Here is a 17,975-nt window from a genome sequence, read left to right on the forward strand (position 1 = left end):
GCCAAGGTCGAGTCCGAACCTTGAGATCACATTTTATTAACCAAGGTCGAGTTCGAACCTTGTTATGCCGAGGTCGAGTCCGAACCTCGAGATCACATTTTATTAACCAAGGTCGAGTTCGAACCTTGATATGCCGAGGTCGAGTCCGAACCTCGAGATCACATTTTCTTAACCAAGGTTCAATTTCGAACCTTGATATGCCAAGGTCGAGTCCGAACCTTGAGATGACATCTACTTAACAAGGTCGAGCTCGAACCTTCAAACAACAAATTTGGGAGCTCCTCAGAAGCCCCTTCGCTCTTACATCACTCAGTGCTTGGGGGGCAAGTGTACTGGCCAACCAAGTTGCCGACTTGTCCCTCACCAATCCATTGACTCAATCAAAGGTTTACCAGCCTGACCAAGCAGTAAACCCATCATTTCCGAGTTCCTCAGCTCGGCCATGAAACATGGACATCGGAATACCACATCGGCCCAAAGAGGACACATCATGAAACAGATAAAAATACAATCTTGTTACCATGCCGCCTACACGTTCTCGAGAACGAGGTGACAGTTGCAACACAAGGCATCTTGACAGGCAAGCATGCGCGAAAGGTCACTCCCCTCCAGCGAGCTCGGTCTTAACTCCTCGACCTATGATCTTCGGAGCTCGGGGGGCTAGTGTACTGTCCGTGTTGTGAAGCCGAGCTCCGAGCTCGACATCACAACGCAAGATGACCTCGAGCACGCGCTACGCGACGTCAGCTCGGCATTTAAGTAGATAATAACTGATCTCAAGGGATCTCGCTCCAGACGAGATCCCTTATCTAATCTTATCATATCTTATCTCAAGGTCTTATCATATCTTATCTCAAGATCGTATCATATCTTATCTCAAGATCTTATCATATCTTATCTCAAGGTCTTATCATATCTTATCTCAAGATCTTATCATATCTTATCTCAAGATCTTATCATATCTTATCTCAAGATCTTATCATATCTTATCTCAGGCCCAAGGCCCAAAGCAACCCTAATTCACACTAAGGTACGTGCATTACTTATACGAAATTCATACTCCCACAAACACTAACTTTGGCATCGGAGTCTCTTTTGCAGGTACCACCCCCATCTTGAAGCACCAGCGTACCCGCGAAGGAGGCTCACCAATCTTGCTCGAAAGACCGTCTCTACGACAAATTTCCGGTAAGAACATATACAAATAAATATTGTGTTTGAATATATAAATTATATTTAAAATTTATATAAATAGATATTTTTGAATATTTAAAAATTATATTTTTTATTTTTGATAAATATTTTTTTGGTAAAGATAAGAAAAATTATAAAGATGATCGCAATGAGAATTGAACCTAGACCCATACTTGATACTTCTAATTTATTTTAAAATATTAAAATTTAATTTTTACTTATTTCTTCTATTAAAATTTCTAATTCTTTTTGTTTTACTTCAATTTATTCTGATAATCTCATTTTTATTATTATTATTATTATTATTATATTTCCGTCTACCATCTCACTTGTTATGTGTACCGCAGAATTCACCTAATTCTCAAGTAGTTCATCGTGTGCGTTTTTGGTCCACTAAAGCATGAGGAAATTTATTATATAGGAAAATAATAAGTAATAAATATTCGTAAAAATAGAACTTAGTAGTTCCACCGTTACAGATGGAGGGTTATTGCCCAAAAGCGTGGTAGGCAAGATATTAAATAAGTTATCCGACTTCTTTATTTATAATAAATAAATTAAGTAATTAAATTTTATAAAGTGTTTAATAATCATGCAGTAAAAACATATATTATTGTATTTCGAAAAACTTGATTAATAAAAAAATCATAGTATAATAAAAATGAATTTTAAAATGATTATAAAAAAATAATTATGTATAATATTTTTTTTTTCACTCAATTATGTATAATATTGAATCATGATAAGAAGTGATGGAGAGAGTTTGGAACCTCTGGAAACAGTTGTAAACTTGTAGTACTCCGCCGCAGTAGCCGCGAGAAGGCACGTGCTCTCTCCGGTTCCGATTTTAAAAGCAAAGTGCACCCCACTCCAACCACAACACAACACATACAATGAAGACACGCCACTCACCGTTTCTGTCGGCACTGCTACTGCTGCCACTGTTAGCTCTAAGCTCTGCAGATCCCACAACCATCATCTTCAACACAGTCGCCAGAGTTAACTTCGCCTTCGACATCTATTCTCTCCCAATTCAGCAACTACCACTCACCCCTAACCAACAACTTCAACTCACCGATGGCCACTCCGTCAATTATAACGGCCACTTCATCTCCAATGCTTCCGCTATCCAACTCCCCACGCACTCTCCTCCTCTCCATCTCGTTTACATCACCGAGAGAAACGGCTCTCCCACTGTATACTACGACGCCGTTTACACTTCCACCACCACATCTAAAACAAGATCCGCTCTGGAAAACACAAGAATCCAAGTCCCTCTGTTACCCACCCACACTCATCAAGTTTCCATGAAAGACAGGCCCAGTGTAACCCCCGATGGCCAATATTTACTATACGTATCCACCCACGAGGACCCGGGTGTTCCACGGGCCAGTTGGGCCGCAGTTTACTCCACACACCTCCTATCGGGCCTCACCCAAAGGCTCACCCCTTACGGCCTCACTGATTTCAGCCCAGCCCTCTCCCCCTCCGGTCTCTGGACCGCGGTTGCTTCCTACGGCCCCCACGGCTGGGCCGGGGAACTAGAAGAGTTCACAACAGACATCTACGTTTTCCACACTCGCGATGGAACTCACCGAGTCAAACTCGTTGACGACGCTGGTTGGCCCTCCTGGGCAGATGACCGCACTCTCTACTTCCACCGCAGGGCCCACGACCAATGGTGGAGTATTTACAGAGCCATTCTCCCCTCCGAAGCTCCCTTTTCCACTGACTCGGTACTCATCGAACGAGTCACCCCACCGGGTCTCCACGCGTTCACACCAGCGACCTCACCAGGCAACAACAAGTTCATGGCCGTGGCAACAAGAAGGGCAGGGTCAACGTTTCGGCACATCGAGCTATTCGATCTGGTTAATAATGAATTCAAGGAGCTAACACGCTTGGTCTCGCCAACTTCTCACCATTACAACCCGTTTATCTCACCGGATTCATCCCGAGTGGGGTACCACAAATGCAGAGGAGAATCCAACGCTCAGCTCTTACTCGAGAACGTTCAAAGCCCCGTCCCTGGTCTGTCTCTATTCCGCTTCGCCGGTGAGTTCCCGTCTTTCTCACCCTCCGCCGACCGAATCGCGTACACCGCCGTGCCGGGGGTTTACGTGGTGAACCCGGACGGTTCCAATCTGCGTAAGGTTTCGGACGCGATGGCATTTTCCACCGCTTGGGACCCGGTTCGAGCGGGTGTGGTATACACTGCGATTGGGGAATCATTTGGTTCAGAGAGTTCCCAAGTGGATATAGTGTCCATCGACGTTGACGAAGGAAACAGTGTGAAGAAATTGAGCTTTGACGGGAGCAACAACGCGTTTCCGTCGGCCTCGCCGGACGGGAAATGGATCGTGTTTCGGTCGGGTCGGTCGGGTTATAAGAACCTTTACATAATGGATGCGGTGGGTGGAGAGAGGAAGGAGCTTCGAAGGTTGACGGAAGGTCCTTGGAATGACACCATGTGCAACTGGTCACCGGATGGGGAATGGATCGTTTTTGCGTCGAACCGGCATGCCCCGGGTACTGCGAGCTACGAGCTGTTCCTGATCCACCCCAATGGAAGCGGGTTGAGGAAGTTGATGAAAAGCGGGTCGGGTGGGAGGGTGAACCACCCGCATTTTAGCCCGGATGGGAAGAGTGTAGTGTTTGCTTCGGACTATGCGGGTATATCTGCTGAGCCAATCTCCAACCCTGATACCGCCTTGCCCTATGGTGAAGTATTCAGCATTAGATTGGATGGGTCGGATTTCAAGAGGTTGACTCATAGCTCGTTCGAGGATGGAACCCCTGCTTGGTCGCCAAAGTATATACCTTCGCTGAATGTCGAGAAGCCCAAGGGTGGACCCTATTGCTCTTTTCAAGATTGTTATTTTCTTAACATCACGCTCAATACCACAGGTGCGGCTGTGTCTAAGTCTCGATGCGCTCTGTAACGGGTCTGTTACTATGTATGATTAAATGTGGGACAAAGTATTTGTTTGTTTTATTGTTAGATAGAATTAGTTACTTTATATTTTAGTGCTTTGAAAAATATATTTTTACGTTTTGTTACAAAAATGGTTTTTCAAACATGCTCAAAGTTTTTATGTTAAGATTTATGTTTCTGTCAATAAGTAACCCTATTATTTATTCCGATTCTTGTTTACTTATACTTAATTGAAGAGGTGGGCTGTTTCATGTCTTGGTTCTTTTCTTTATGTAGCCATAGTGGATTATCAGTGAATGTGACATCCTTACTATCTCAACATATATATTATTGTACTGTGGTGGTCTTCCATGAGCCGACCCGAAATAGGTCGGCAAAATATTGATCTGACATGTTCTTCGCACCTTAGTGCTCGAGCATGGAGAGCTATGTACCATGGTGGTCTCTCATTGGCCGACCCGAGACACATCGGCAAAATGACGAGCCCATAATAGGGACCCAAATATGGGAAGATTCACTGGCTCACTCAGACAATCAATCAATAAGATCCCACAATCCGTGGGAACAATAATAAATACCGGGAGTTACGAGTCCATAATGAGGCGTGATTTATGGGATCATAAAGAGAAGTGTGCGATTCATGTCTGTAACGCTACACCATTATATATAACAATGATTAGGTCTAAGAAGAGGGTTACTCTTATCAAATGTTCTAGGTCAAGATTGTTGTCAAGTTCTTTTAGCTCGGTATCGCTAAGGGTTCTTCGGCGGTGATCTCCAATACCGGAACAATTGTAATAATGAAAACTTACAAATAAATTTTTTAATTTCGGTAAAAGGGTTCACATGAGAATCTTCAAAATTATCCTTCAATAACCACAATAATAAAAATGAAACGCAAGAGTTTATAAATTGTTTTCAAAAATAACATTTACAATTCCAAATCCAAATAAAAACATATGTTCTAAAAAAAATCCTCTGCCCCGATGTCACAATATCAGAGCATCCCCACAATTCAACTGTTGGCATACTAGATGCCACTCGAAGCAGGATCTTCCTCACCTAAAACATCCACAATTTGTACGGTGAAAAAAGAAAACATCCATATGTAAAGCACATACACAACAATGTAATCTCATTACAATGAAATATTTACAAGCATTTCTATATACATCATAACTCTATCAATCATGCATCATTTTCACTTCAAAATTCGCAATCACACCCATTTATCTCAAATCTTGCAATTAACATTATCATTTTCACATTCATAATTCACACAATCTTACAATTAACACTATGTCAAGGCCACGCCACAACTGACATAAGTGATACGGGTTAATTGTCTCACTCATCCCATACCATGCTAGGGTCACGCCCTCCCTGTAGCATCACTTACCCAGGGGCCGTGCCATCCCCGGTCATTGATGTGAGGAACCACACTCACATTACAATTCACACAATTTCTTACAATTAACCCTATGCCAGGGCTGTCATATTTGACATAAGTGATACGTGTTAACTGTCTTACTCATCCCACATCATGTCAGGGTCACGCCCTCCCTGTAGCATCACTTACCCAGGGGCCGTGCCATCCCTAGTCATTAGTGTGAGGAACTACAATCATAATCCTATTCACATCCATACAACATCTCATCTCATAACTCAATTTCATACACACATCAAGTAGGTCCAAAATAATAGGTTTCATACATATCAAGCAATTCACATTTTAAATCATCAATTTTTATCAAATAATATAACAATGATATTCATAAATTAATATAATAACCAATAGAATTAGTAATTTAATATAATTTCATCATAAACAGTAAAATTCCTAATTGTTCCAAAACCTAGCTCACAGACACTTTTCTACAATTTCGTTCTCTCTCCTAGATCATCATTCTTACAAATTATTAGCATATTTATAAATCCTCAACACATACAGAATCTAATGGTATAATTAATTCCTCAAACAGAAATAATCCAATTTTTCCAAAACCTAACCTACAGACACTTTTCTATAATTTCGTTCTCTCTCCTAGATCATCATTCAACAAATTATTAGCATATTTATAATCCTCAACACATACAGAAACTAATGATATAATTAATTCCTCAAACAGAAATAATCCAATTTTTCCAAAACTTAACCTACAGACACTTTTCTATAATTTCGTTCTCTCTCCTAGAGCATCATTTTTACAAACAAATCATATATTTGTTGTCCTATATATATACAGAATCAAATAATGCCAATAATTCTTCAAACAGAAATAATTATAAAATTACTCATAATCCTAAGGGTTCTTCCTCTACCCAATTCCCTCATGTAACTCTACATATATATAATCCCCTTTTCCCCCGTACCTGGATACGTAGAAGCTGAATTTATACGAGATTTGGTTGGTCTCCCTCGCTGGGTTCTCCTCGGTCTGAAGCAAAAAGTAGAGGGAAAAGAAGAGAGAGCAGAAGAAAAGAAATCAGAAAATGAGAGGTGTGCCTTTTCAGAGTGGCAGACAGCTCAATTTATAGGCCTCAGACTTCGCCAGAATGGCCCGTTCCAATTTCGGAACGACCCGTTCTGGACCCCAAAATCGTGGGCAAAAAATCACACCCAAAATGGTCCGTTCCCAAACCAGAACGGCTCGTTCCCAAACCAGAACAGTCCGTTCCCAAACCAGAACGGCCCGTTCTGGTTGCATTTATTACTCACAACTGCCGTAGCCCGTTCCAAGCCCGTTCTCACTTAAAGTATAAAGCAGTTTTTAATAGTCCAGAACGGCCCGTTCCAACTTGAGAACGGCCTATTCTGGCCTACGAACTAACATACAATTTGGTAGTTTGGAACGGCCCGTTCCAATGCCGGAACAGCCCGTTCCAAGCTACTAAATCACCTCTATACCTTTATAAAATTTACCAAAATACCCTCTAAAATAAAAAAATAGAAATAAGAAAAAAATGGGGTGTTACAGTGAACGAATAAGACATTTCCAAATTTGTTGTGCTCTGATTATACAATTCCAACAAAGAGACTTTAGGTTAAGATTTGGATAAATTGTTAGGCAATAAATAAATGTTCTTACGCCTTGCTGCTTAGCCATATCTAACTCTAGTAGTGGATCCACTTGATAGAAGAACCAGCACCAAGAAAGAAAAAGAAAACCGTTAAAATTGTGCTGTTTTTAATTGACTTAACATAGCTTGATTAGCTTCGAAGTATATTACACACATTGTACCAACCCTTTTAGTTTATTAATGCCATTTTTAAAAGTAAAATGTGCTTGGGTGGGTTTGAGGTAACGTTCACCAGCATTGGTTTAATGTTTACCATTGCGTTATTAAATTTGTCACTTAATCTGCAATACTTTAATCGTATGCGAAACGCTTTAATATTTATTGTTCACCAGTCAAACACAAGGTTAATGATGATTATTAAAATAAAATTCTAATTCTAATTAGAAAATAATCGTAAACAAGTTGCTTGTTGAATTTTTTTTGTGAACTTGTGTGCACAAGAGTGTGCACATCAATAAAAGCAGATACAAGAATTGTAATTAAGATGGAGGGTTGGCAACTACGTTGTACAGTGTTAGAGAAGCGCGTCTTCTCTCGAGACAAGGTTATGTCAATCTAAGCCTACACCAACCGGAAATTAGACTGTCATCTCTGCTCAATTCTGGAAAAATTCTGAAGGTATTGAAGGAGGGCAGCACTTCTTGGCCACATATTTGTACTGAAACACAAATAAGTTGTAAGAGAAGGTAAGCAAATCATTCATCAAAAATATTAATAAAAAAGAAAAAGAGAAAAAGAAAAGAAAAAAAACAACTCTTGAGCAGATTCTTGTGGTTAACATGAGGCAACGAGATTACTAACCTTATGCTGACTGTATTTCTCCCTAATTGCGGGCAAATTAGAGTTAGGGCTATTGCAACAAAGACGGTGGAGATCCTTTACACAAACACACAGATCAGAAGGCCGATACAGCGTGTAATGATGCAATGTGGAATTCTGTCGTCAAAATCAGAAATAGTAAGTCAAGCATACCAAAAACATAAAACACCTACAAGTTGGGACACATAATTCTATGTTATTAGCAGCATACCCATGGTTTCTTTGAAGGGAAAAGTATAAATTTGGCCAGGAAGATAGCAGAAGCGGCTATAAGTGATGGAGCATAACAAAGCATACTGTACTCCAAGAGAGACAATTCGGCAATATAGTTTGTCAAGCACTCTAGTTGCAGCGAAGGGACCTGAGAACCCATGGGAAAAAGGGGGCCAATACTTCAGAAATGGAATTCATATTAACATAGTAATTATAGCAACCGTCGGTGCTTTCTTTTGATTATAGCATTATTACTACCACTTTTATTGTTATGTTTCATTTGACTATAAGAACAAGTTAATTTTTGTAAATTACTTGACAAAAAACGCTAAGCTAACGGGTCCAACCTGTTATGAAGAAATAATATCTTTTCTTGGCTTCACGAATTTTTTTTAAAAAATAACAATAATTTCCTTAAATTAAAGTTAAATTTAAGGTGAATTAAATTTATCAGCTCTCGCTAGGTTAGTTCTTGTTGCATATAAATAATAAATAATTGGTAGGTTTTCGTAACCTCGCGTACGTTAAAATCATGGGGTTATCGTTATCCAAAGCCCAAAATTTAGAAAAGCCGTTGATGTAAATGGTACGAGACCCTATGGTTTTCTTACATTTCTAACTGTATGTAACTATTTAGAGTCAATAAACATGTTTGAACAAAATATACTAAACTTAAGTGAGGTTTATACCTCATCGACTCCTTGAGCTGCACGTACAAATCTTCTGTAAATCATAAACAAAAAAAAAAAAAGTTTTGTATTAGAACGGTGTCAAAGAACTTCAAGCGGGTCAATCTCATAGTCATCCGTTAAATACCTTAAGAAACATTTTACTGTTGGGGCTGTCATTTCGAACTTGAGAAAATTCAAGACAGCAGATTCCATCTGCAAAACCTGCATCAAATGATTTTGCTTGAGATGTGCGCCCTCAAATACCATACGGCCTTACCATATATAAACAGATAAGTTGAAGCCGGAAAAGAATTCAAGCCAAACCTCTTCTTTGAAGTAGGTGTTATCAGTTATGTAACAAAACTCCTCCACCTGAGGGGCACAAATCTCCTCATATTTACTGGCAACAGAAACCAAATCCAAATATTGTTACTGGCACTGCATTAATGCCTTTATGTCAATGCTAGAGACAGAATAAAAAATAATGAGGGACTTGTATGGTTCCTTACGAGGCAATCATCATTGAGGCAACACCAAGTAATTGTAACCTTTGTCTGTTCATCAAATTCCCTGAAAGATATCGATCAATGTAGTTTACTGTCAAATACAACGTATCAGGTACAAGTCTATACTCTTCAGCCACCTGCAATTAGAAATTGACTTTAGCTTTATATCCATATACACAATGTGGTATGATGGTGCCATGTTACCTACTCCCAAAAATAAAATATTATTTAAATATCCCCATATGCAATATAATAATGCTCACATTTTTTAATTTAACGTGTTAAAGCTCACTGCAATCGACTATGAACAAACATATCATACCTCCACAAGCCAATCAATCAATATAGCACGCATGCTGGGGTTTATGTCCTTCTGAACCTTCTCCATGAAGTCTGTGGAAGGCCTTTTCTTTGCCTAAGATTTCAAAAATTGAAATTCATAAGTCTACTTAGTATAAACAATAATGACTTTGATAATTACATTTAACAATTAATAGTTCAAATGTAGCTTAGCTTTACCTCAGATGCACGAAGGTGCTTGTAGATATCACACGCAAAGGTTGCACAAAGCTGCGGATCCGCGTAATTGTTATCAACATTGACAAACTTGTCCCCCTTTTCCAACTCAACAAGTATGTCCCTACTACAAATGTTACCTGCAAAAATATCAATCAATAACAATAATAACATCTCACATTAGAAGGCAATTATTTGATATTTGTTATACGTATATGACCAAAGAATTTCATATTTTTTTTCTAGCAAAAGTGAAGAAAACGAAACCTGCTGGTTCTGCCGAATCAGAGATGTTGAGAATGCTGAATGTCTTCCTCTCAATTGAATCCACCGCTGCAACATCGCTGTTGTCCACATATTCAATGTCAGGACTCTTGAAAGAGTCACACGAAGACATTGACTCGTCCATAGAAACCGACATGCCATCTGATTTACTCGGTGAAACATCGACCACAGTGCTCGGAGCAGGAACAACGACGGTGGCGGAAACTGACGGAGGAGGAGGAGGGGGTGCAGCAGCAGCAGCTACATTCCTTTCAGGGAGAGAACTAGCCTTAGGGAAAACAACAGCATTCGAAGGTTTAACATTGGCCAATGTAGGTCTTTTGTTGCCTGAGCACGCCGGAATAACCTCTTTCTTGGTCTTCGCAACTTTAGCTGCGCAAGGAACCTGGCAACGCGAAATTCACATGAGCGAATGTTAAAGCAGTTTGAAATTGCAATGCATGTCGTGGAGTGAGTTAAAAGGATGGATTATTGTAATTTATTACCGAAGAAGATGAGTTGCGGTGAGCGACGGTGTTGGTGAGGTTAGTGAGCGGTGGTCGCTTCTTGGCCAGAGCCTTGTTCTCGGAGGAAGCGGTTGCGGCGTGGCGTTTGGCCAAAGACGACGTCGTTGAGGAGGAAAACGAGGAACGGCGGTTCTGGCTGGACATTTTGATTTGTCGCTAAGATTCAAGAAAGAAGCAAGAAAGAGAGCGTTACTGTGTGTGTTTGGAAAAAGAAAGAAAGAAAGAAAGAAAGAGAGAGTGAGTGTAATAAATTTGGTGGAATTTATTTATTTATATAATAATTTAATAATGAGGCGGGGAAAGGGGATGGTTTGAAATGGGAGGAGGATCTGGGCCGTAGGATTGGGCTGGGTGAGGAGCGGGGGACGCACGTGTGGGGCCCAACGCTGCCGAGGTTTTCAAATTGGTTCTAAGAGCGACCTACGATTGGCTGCTACGGCCACGTAGGCAAGGGGGACAGGCCGAGAATTCGAAGCTTTGGGTTTCATTGTTTGAATTTGAATTCAAACGGTCACTGGATCTGTCGTTTGCGGCTAGCCAGCCAAACGACTCGCAACTCCCAACCGTGATCGTGCGTGCCTGCGACTTACTTGAAAATTATTTTCCATTTCTGCACATTTCAAATTTCTGCTTCAACGGGATTGGGAATTTAAATTTCCCTTCTTTAAGGGAAGAAAATGTTTAACATAATACTGGTGGTGTTTTTTTTGTACTTAAGGAATGTAAAATCACAGCGCAGACACCCACTGAATTTGGTAATGTAATGAGACTGGTACCAAAATATATTGTGATTTGGAGGATTTTTTTAGAAATTCAATTAAGATTAAGATAAGATGCCTCTTAAGCCGATTTAATTGGCCAAATTTCAAATTTCTACTTGGAGTGTTACCTAATTTAAACTTTTGTTTTTTTTAAGGGAATAAATTCTTTTGTATAATTTTATGTTTTACACGTGAAAAAATGTTATATCACAACACACCCTTGTTGCTAGCATTTTAGTGGATTTGGTGACTTTTTTTTTTTTTTGGCTGTGAATTCGGTGACTTATTCACACGCAAATCAAAAGAAACTAATGGCAATGTTCATGATTTGGAGCCATGTCTTTGAAAATCAAACACATCCTCTTGAAAAAAATTGCTAATTTAATTGTTCATTTTAAAATTTGAGCTTCAAGAAGTTGTCCATTTTTAAATCTCCTTTTGTTAGGGAAACACAATCTTTAGCAGAATGGTAATTTTTGCACTTGAAAAATGTTTACTATTTCTTTTTATATCTCTTTTAAGGTTTTTATGTATGAAAAAATGCAATAAATTTTATGAATCTTAATAAATATATATTGGTTTTTTATTTCCATTTTCATAATAAATATTTAAACTAATTAAAAATTAGGTCAAAACAAGAATATACTAATTGATAAAAAAAATTATAAAAAGAAAACATAATCAATGTTATATTAAATTTTGAACTAACACCTAATTTTTTCTCTTTATCCATTTCGAACCAAACCAAAAATATTAAATTTTGAAATTGATATATAAATAAGAAAAAATTCTAAAAATCTGTTACTTAAAAACAATTGAGTGAAGTGTATGATAACACACAATTATCATCAGCATTTCAGGGAATTTGGTAGTTTAAACACGCTCTAACCTGCAAAATAAAGACATGTTCATGATTTGGAGGATTGTGTTAAAAAATCAGACGCATAATAAAATTTCAGTGGCGGAACTAACAAATAAATAAATAAATAAAAATTGAAGGGACCAAAATATATTAGATAATATTATTTTTTTTATATGTGATTTAAATATTAAATGATATTACTTAAATAATAATTATTTTTATTTGAATATTTTGTGATATTAAAACATCTTTTTCTTACTTTATTGATGTATTCATTGATTATTTTTTTTACGATTTTATGTATTTATCTCTTACTAAATAAAAAAGAGAGAAATTATTGTAAATTATTATTGTAAAAATTTGCAAGAGAAGTTAAGTTATTTTATACAATATAGTGGCGGATTTAGAATTTTTTTTAGTAGGATAAAGAAATGTAATATTTTTATAAATAAAAATATAATAAATTTTTATAAAATATATATTCATGAAAAAAACTAAATGCCTTATTTTCTATAAATTAAAACTATTTAATAAATCAATCGATAATTTCTTCTTTTTATTTGATATATTTTATTAAAATATATTTGTAATTTTGTGTGGTTTGTTTAGTATTAAATTAAGAATAAAATGATAAAATTTATGACAAAAATAATAAAATTAGTACTAATTTATTCTTATTTTTATCTATAACAATTTTACAGTACTCATTTCAAAAAATCATTATTTTAAAAAGATAGTATTTAATTTTTGTGGGGGCGTATTTTATTATTAAATGCATTTAAGTAAAAAAATAGAAAACTTAGAGGGGATAATTGCCCTCATAATTAATTACATTGATCCGTCCCTAATACAATACAATTTGTATGAAAACCTATAAAAAAAATTAAAAGTTTCATTGTTTTTTCAATAAACTTAAGGAAATAATCATATTTTTTTCAAAATCATTGCATATCTTGAAGAAGAAAAAAAACCTAACAAAATTCATAAAAGAAGTTAATTTGCATGAAAAATCCACAAGAAAAAAATTTAAATTTTTAATCATATTGTACAAAATTTTATACAAAATGAATGAGAACATAAAAGTTGAAAAATGAACTTAAAAGAAACATTATAAATGTCAATTAATTAATGAAATGATTTATATGTCAAAATTATTATTATTAAACTTTAATTTTAGTTTCTAACACTTATTTCTTTTTAATAAAAAAAATACTTATTTTGTTATGCACTTTATGCTATTCTTTTATTATTATTACATATTATATTTCATTTTATAGTGACAATTTTATTCTTACTCATTTGGCTCGAGGTTCTCCAACAAAAGAGAATTAGAAAAGTTTCTTATTAAACTATCCAAGTTTACCTCAATTAAAAAATGTGTATTACATGTAATGAGTAGATAGATTAGATGTTTGTATAGGATACGTATTAAAATTGAGATATTGTTGGCCTTTTATTATAGAAGGATAAACATAGTAATTCTAATTCAAGTTGAAGTGTTTGATTAGGTCAAGAAGTACTCAGCCTAACCAAATACTTAACAATTCTGCCCGAAAGTAACATCTAACCATTACAGGATAATAAAGGGTCTTAAATGTATTTAAATGACTTGATCTTTAACAGTAAGGGCTGGAAAATGCTTTAGAAGATAGTACGTAGATGGAGGATGTCTAGACTGATCTTCAAGCTCTTTTAGAGAGGAGGGAGGAGACTTCTGCTTAAGTCCAAAGGCAGGTCAACGTGCAAGCATGGAGAAGGAAGCTGGAGGAGGTAGATGAGCTTTTATTTTCAGTGTCTTCCCTATGGGTTGGCTATCCTCTACATCAGACGCAGATTCTTCGTCTGATCCGGATTGGAGGATCATTCTCCTCTTTGCTGGTTGTGCAGCAACAACCAAAGGTTTATCCTCCTTTGGAGACAGAGAGGGTTGGCGCTTCTTGCTAAAACGCGTCATCGGTTGTTCTCCTCCGATCTCCTTCTTTATCTTCAAGGCTACTGTGGGGTCAAAGATGTTGTAGCTTATTAGCATTTTCCCTAGGTTTGCCTTTCTAAAGACAATGGGGTTCAACCTCTTGTTTCTCCTCATTGCCATGATCCTCTGTCTCTCTTCTTCTTCAATGGTAAAGAAGGTGTGGTAGACTTTGTGGTCCTAGAAGATTTTGTTGAGGATCATGGTGTGAACCACGAACTCCTTGTTGTCTTTCAAGCACCCTCTCCAGTGCTGAAAGAGGACTTGAGGGAGGTTGAAAGCGGTTCTAGTCATCATCTAGAACAAGCAGAACTTGGCGCCTACCTTGTGAAGGATCGACTTGTTCAGTATCTGCTGATAGACCTTAGCCTTATCTTCAAACTTGTTGTAGGCTATAGGTCCTCCTTCACCCTCCTTGTGAAGGACCTTGGTGACCTGGGACAGACCACCTACATTAGACATCCACCCCTTGTGGTAGATGGTGCTTGTCTTCTCACACCCAATGGCTTGTGCGATGGTGGTAAGACAGACTCTGACGGTTACTCCAAGCACCGTTCCTTCAAAGAAACCTTGAGAGGCCTTCAGGGATTCATAGAACATTTTCACCAAGCCAGGGTATACAACCTCCTTGATGTTGAAATACTTGAAGATTCCACAGTCAGCCAAATCCTCGTAGATGGGTATTCCCCATTCCTTCATCTAACTGATGTTGAAGTGATGTTCTAGATACATCACTGGCTTTACCTCCATAGAGAAGGTATGGGCGCAGTCAGTGGCTTTGCGCATTTCTATGGGAATGGTCACAGTTGGAGCGTTCTTAGTTGGGGTAGCCATTGTAATGAGTGAGGAAGATTTGAAGTGATTAGGGTTTTGGGCTCAGAGAGAAAACTTGAAAGTTTGAGGTCTTTAGAGTATGGAGTAAGATAGTGAGTACGAGGGAAGATATAAGGATTTTGAAACAGAAAAATATTTCTGTTTTTATTATTATTTGTTTGACATGGAGCCCTTTTGCCTTCCTCGTGCAGAGTGACGTGTGTTATGCACAACTCGCATTTAATTCAGGGTAAAAGATCTGTCTTTTCAAATAAAAACCCCCAATGACGGTTTTGTTACTCATTTATTTAAATTTTTATCCTTTAAATGCGGAGAATGTTTGTCTCCGACTGCTCTAGACAGATTTCAAGTTTAATGATGAAGGTCATTCATTAGGAATATGCCAAACTGAATTTTCAGACGCAAGGACTGTATATTCAGACGCAAGGGAAATTATCTAGACACTTTATCAGACGAAGATTCTCAGACGCAGTTATTTTTTACTGCACTCTAAGGGATATTCAGACGTAGTGGTTTACTACGTTTGTTTTCCTATTGAGTTTCAAACGAAACTGGACAGTAAATATATTAATATTCCAATGTATTTGATGTGATCTACTTTTATAACATTTGGAACATGCTTCATTGAAGTAAATGAGTTGATACCTGTTTTGCCTATACCAGTTGTTTGTCCTTCTTGCTTTTCAACTTCCCGTTTGTCCTTCATTCTTCCATGGATCGTATTCTACCCCTGCAATGTTAATTGCTCAACCCAAGGGGTCAAACTCTGATACTAATTGAAGTTAGAGGAAAAACACATAGAAGGGGGGTTGAATATATGTGTGTGTACGAAGGAATTTTAAAATCATTTTCGCAGAGAGACTCCTTTTCGTCCAATAAAAATATTATTTTGAAGACTTAAAAACTGTGTAGGATTAGCTCAACAAAAGATTTTGCGTATGAGATTTTATCGTTTGCACAAGGAAAATGTTTCTTAACATAATGAGTTAAGCAGGTGTATTTTTCGTCTAAAGAAAGTTGCAGTGAAGAATATGTAATGGACGAAATTTTTAGTATGATTTCAACTAAACGAAATTGCGTCTGAAACAAATAAATAGTACAAAAAATTTTATACTGGTTCGCTCAGACTGAGCTACGTCTAGTCTCTTTCAATTGAAGGGTTCCACTAGATTTTCAATTAAGTACAAGTATTATCACCACTTCTGGTTTGCCAAGTATTGTCGACAACTTCTAGCCCGCCAACTTCACTTGTCAGCGCTAGTATTCTTTGTTCAGCCTCTTCAGGCTCTCAATGAGTATTCTCGACCACGCCTGGTCCCCAAGTATTATCAACCATTCCTGGTTGGCTAACTTCACTCATTAGCTCTAGTATTCTTTGTTCAGCCTCTTCAAGCTCTCAATGAGGATTATCGACCACTCCTGGCCCATTAACTTCACTCGTTAGCACTAGTATTCTTTGCTCAGCCTCTTCAGGCTCTCAGTGAGGATTCTTTGAGAAGCCTCTCTAGGCTTATACAAGTATTCTTTCCCTAGTCTCTTCAAGCTTTACAAATGATAGATAAATTGTTTCGAGTGTGTAGTTTACTGTCACAAAGAGGATACAAAGATTTACTACACTCACTAAGGTTTATGTTCCTAAGTTACACTTAGAACTCCTTAGTCTACAGAGATAAATACAATACAATATTGTACATTTGACTATGTATGCGCTATCTCTGGTTTCGTTGCTTCTTAGGCTCAGAATCACTCTCTTCACCAACCTTTCCAGGTTTGAAGTCATGACATATATATAGTCTCTATAATATCTGCCCGTTGCAAGTGTTTGTTGAAGCAGAATGTAGTCGTTCATAACTAGTTCGATCTTTCATTTAATGCATTAGATCTTGCATTAAATGTTGCTTCTTGTTTATAGACATTTCGTGAAGTATTCTATGTTGTTAGCTGTAGTGTCTGACTTTAATTTAGACCTAGGAACTTTTTGTCCTTTTTTGGTCATCGTAGCTGTAGAGGCGTTGTCTTTATCTGAAAAAGTAATGTACTTTTTCTGACACATGCATGCTTTTACTTTTGCGCTTGCTTTTCCTCTTTTTCTTTTCTTCCTTTCATCGCGCGATCATATTGAGAGCTTTTGTATGATTGTAGACGATGCCTGAATTGTCCCTTGAGACTTGATTCTTCAAATGTTTGCATAGCAGTCTTCGTCTGCATCTAGTAGTCCATGTGCATCTCAAGACTTGATCTTCGTCTGAACATTTGTCATTAATGCTTTGACTTTCTTTGGTCTGGTCAATATTTTAGATGGACAGACTTTGTTTCTGTCTAGAATGCTTTTCAGTCTGTGTTGTCCTTCGTCTGATATGTAGTTAACTTTTGTCTAATTCTTGACCAGCCTTCGTCTGAGTTCATATGTTGCGCTCTAGGTTATGCTTGACACACCTACTTTGGTATTTGATTCATCATCGTCTGATGCTCATTTCGTATTTCATCTATCATTTGACTTTGTTTAATCTGATCCTTGTGTTGTGCTTTGCCTTGACTAATCTTCGTCTGGTACTCGAAGAAGTTTCGTCTGTGATCTATATGGACTTCTTCTCGTTCATGAATGTGCTTCGTCTGGAGCTTGATCATTTTTCTTCTTGTGTTGTCTTCTCTTTCATGAATGTGCTTCATCTAAAGCTTGATCATTTTTCTTCTTGTGCTGGACTTAGCTTCGTTTGACCTTTTCGTGTGATGCTTGAAGCTTTCCTTCCTTTATATTGGTTCTAGTATAAAAAGTAGCACATGCACTATTCTTCAATTTGCCTATACTTATGTTTTTCTGAA

At 37.6% G+C, this 17,975-nt stretch overlaps 2 protein-coding genes across 2 annotated transcripts; one reads left to right on the forward strand and one right to left on the reverse strand.

The window, feature by feature from the left end:
• Positions 1-1,952: 1,952 nt before the first annotated feature.
• Positions 1,953-4,384, forward strand: LOC109798018 (uncharacterized). The gene has a single exon (XM_020358205.3). It carries the CDS (start codon positions 2,088-2,090, stop codon positions 4,134-4,136), a length of 2,049 nt encoding a protein of 682 aa, XP_020213794.2. The 5' UTR covers positions 1,953-2,087; the 3' UTR covers positions 4,137-4,384.
• Positions 4,385-7,558: 3,174 nt separating this feature from the next.
• On the reverse strand, positions 7,559-10,983 carry LOC109797163 (cyclin-A1-1). Its single transcript, XM_020357101.3, has 11 exons — positions 10,706-10,983; positions 10,203-10,605; positions 9,939-10,075; positions 9,742-9,834; positions 9,423-9,556; positions 9,238-9,313; positions 9,059-9,135; positions 8,932-8,965; positions 8,241-8,390; positions 8,012-8,146; positions 7,559-7,868 (listed from the first exon to the last, which is right to left on the reverse strand). The coding sequence occupies exons 1-11, from the start codon at positions 10,868-10,870 to the stop codon at positions 7,806-7,808; spliced, it is 1,467 nt and encodes a 488-aa protein (XP_020212690.1). The 5' UTR covers positions 10,871-10,983; the 3' UTR covers positions 7,559-7,805.
• Positions 10,984-17,975: the final 6,992 nt, after the last annotated feature.

The sequence above is a fragment of the Cajanus cajan genome, chromosome 6 (assembly GCF_000230855.2).
Source record: "Cajanus cajan strain Asha chromosome 6, NIPB_CcT2T_4, whole genome shotgun sequence".
Taxonomy (NCBI): Eukaryota; Viridiplantae; Streptophyta; class Magnoliopsida; order Fabales; family Fabaceae; genus Cajanus; species Cajanus cajan.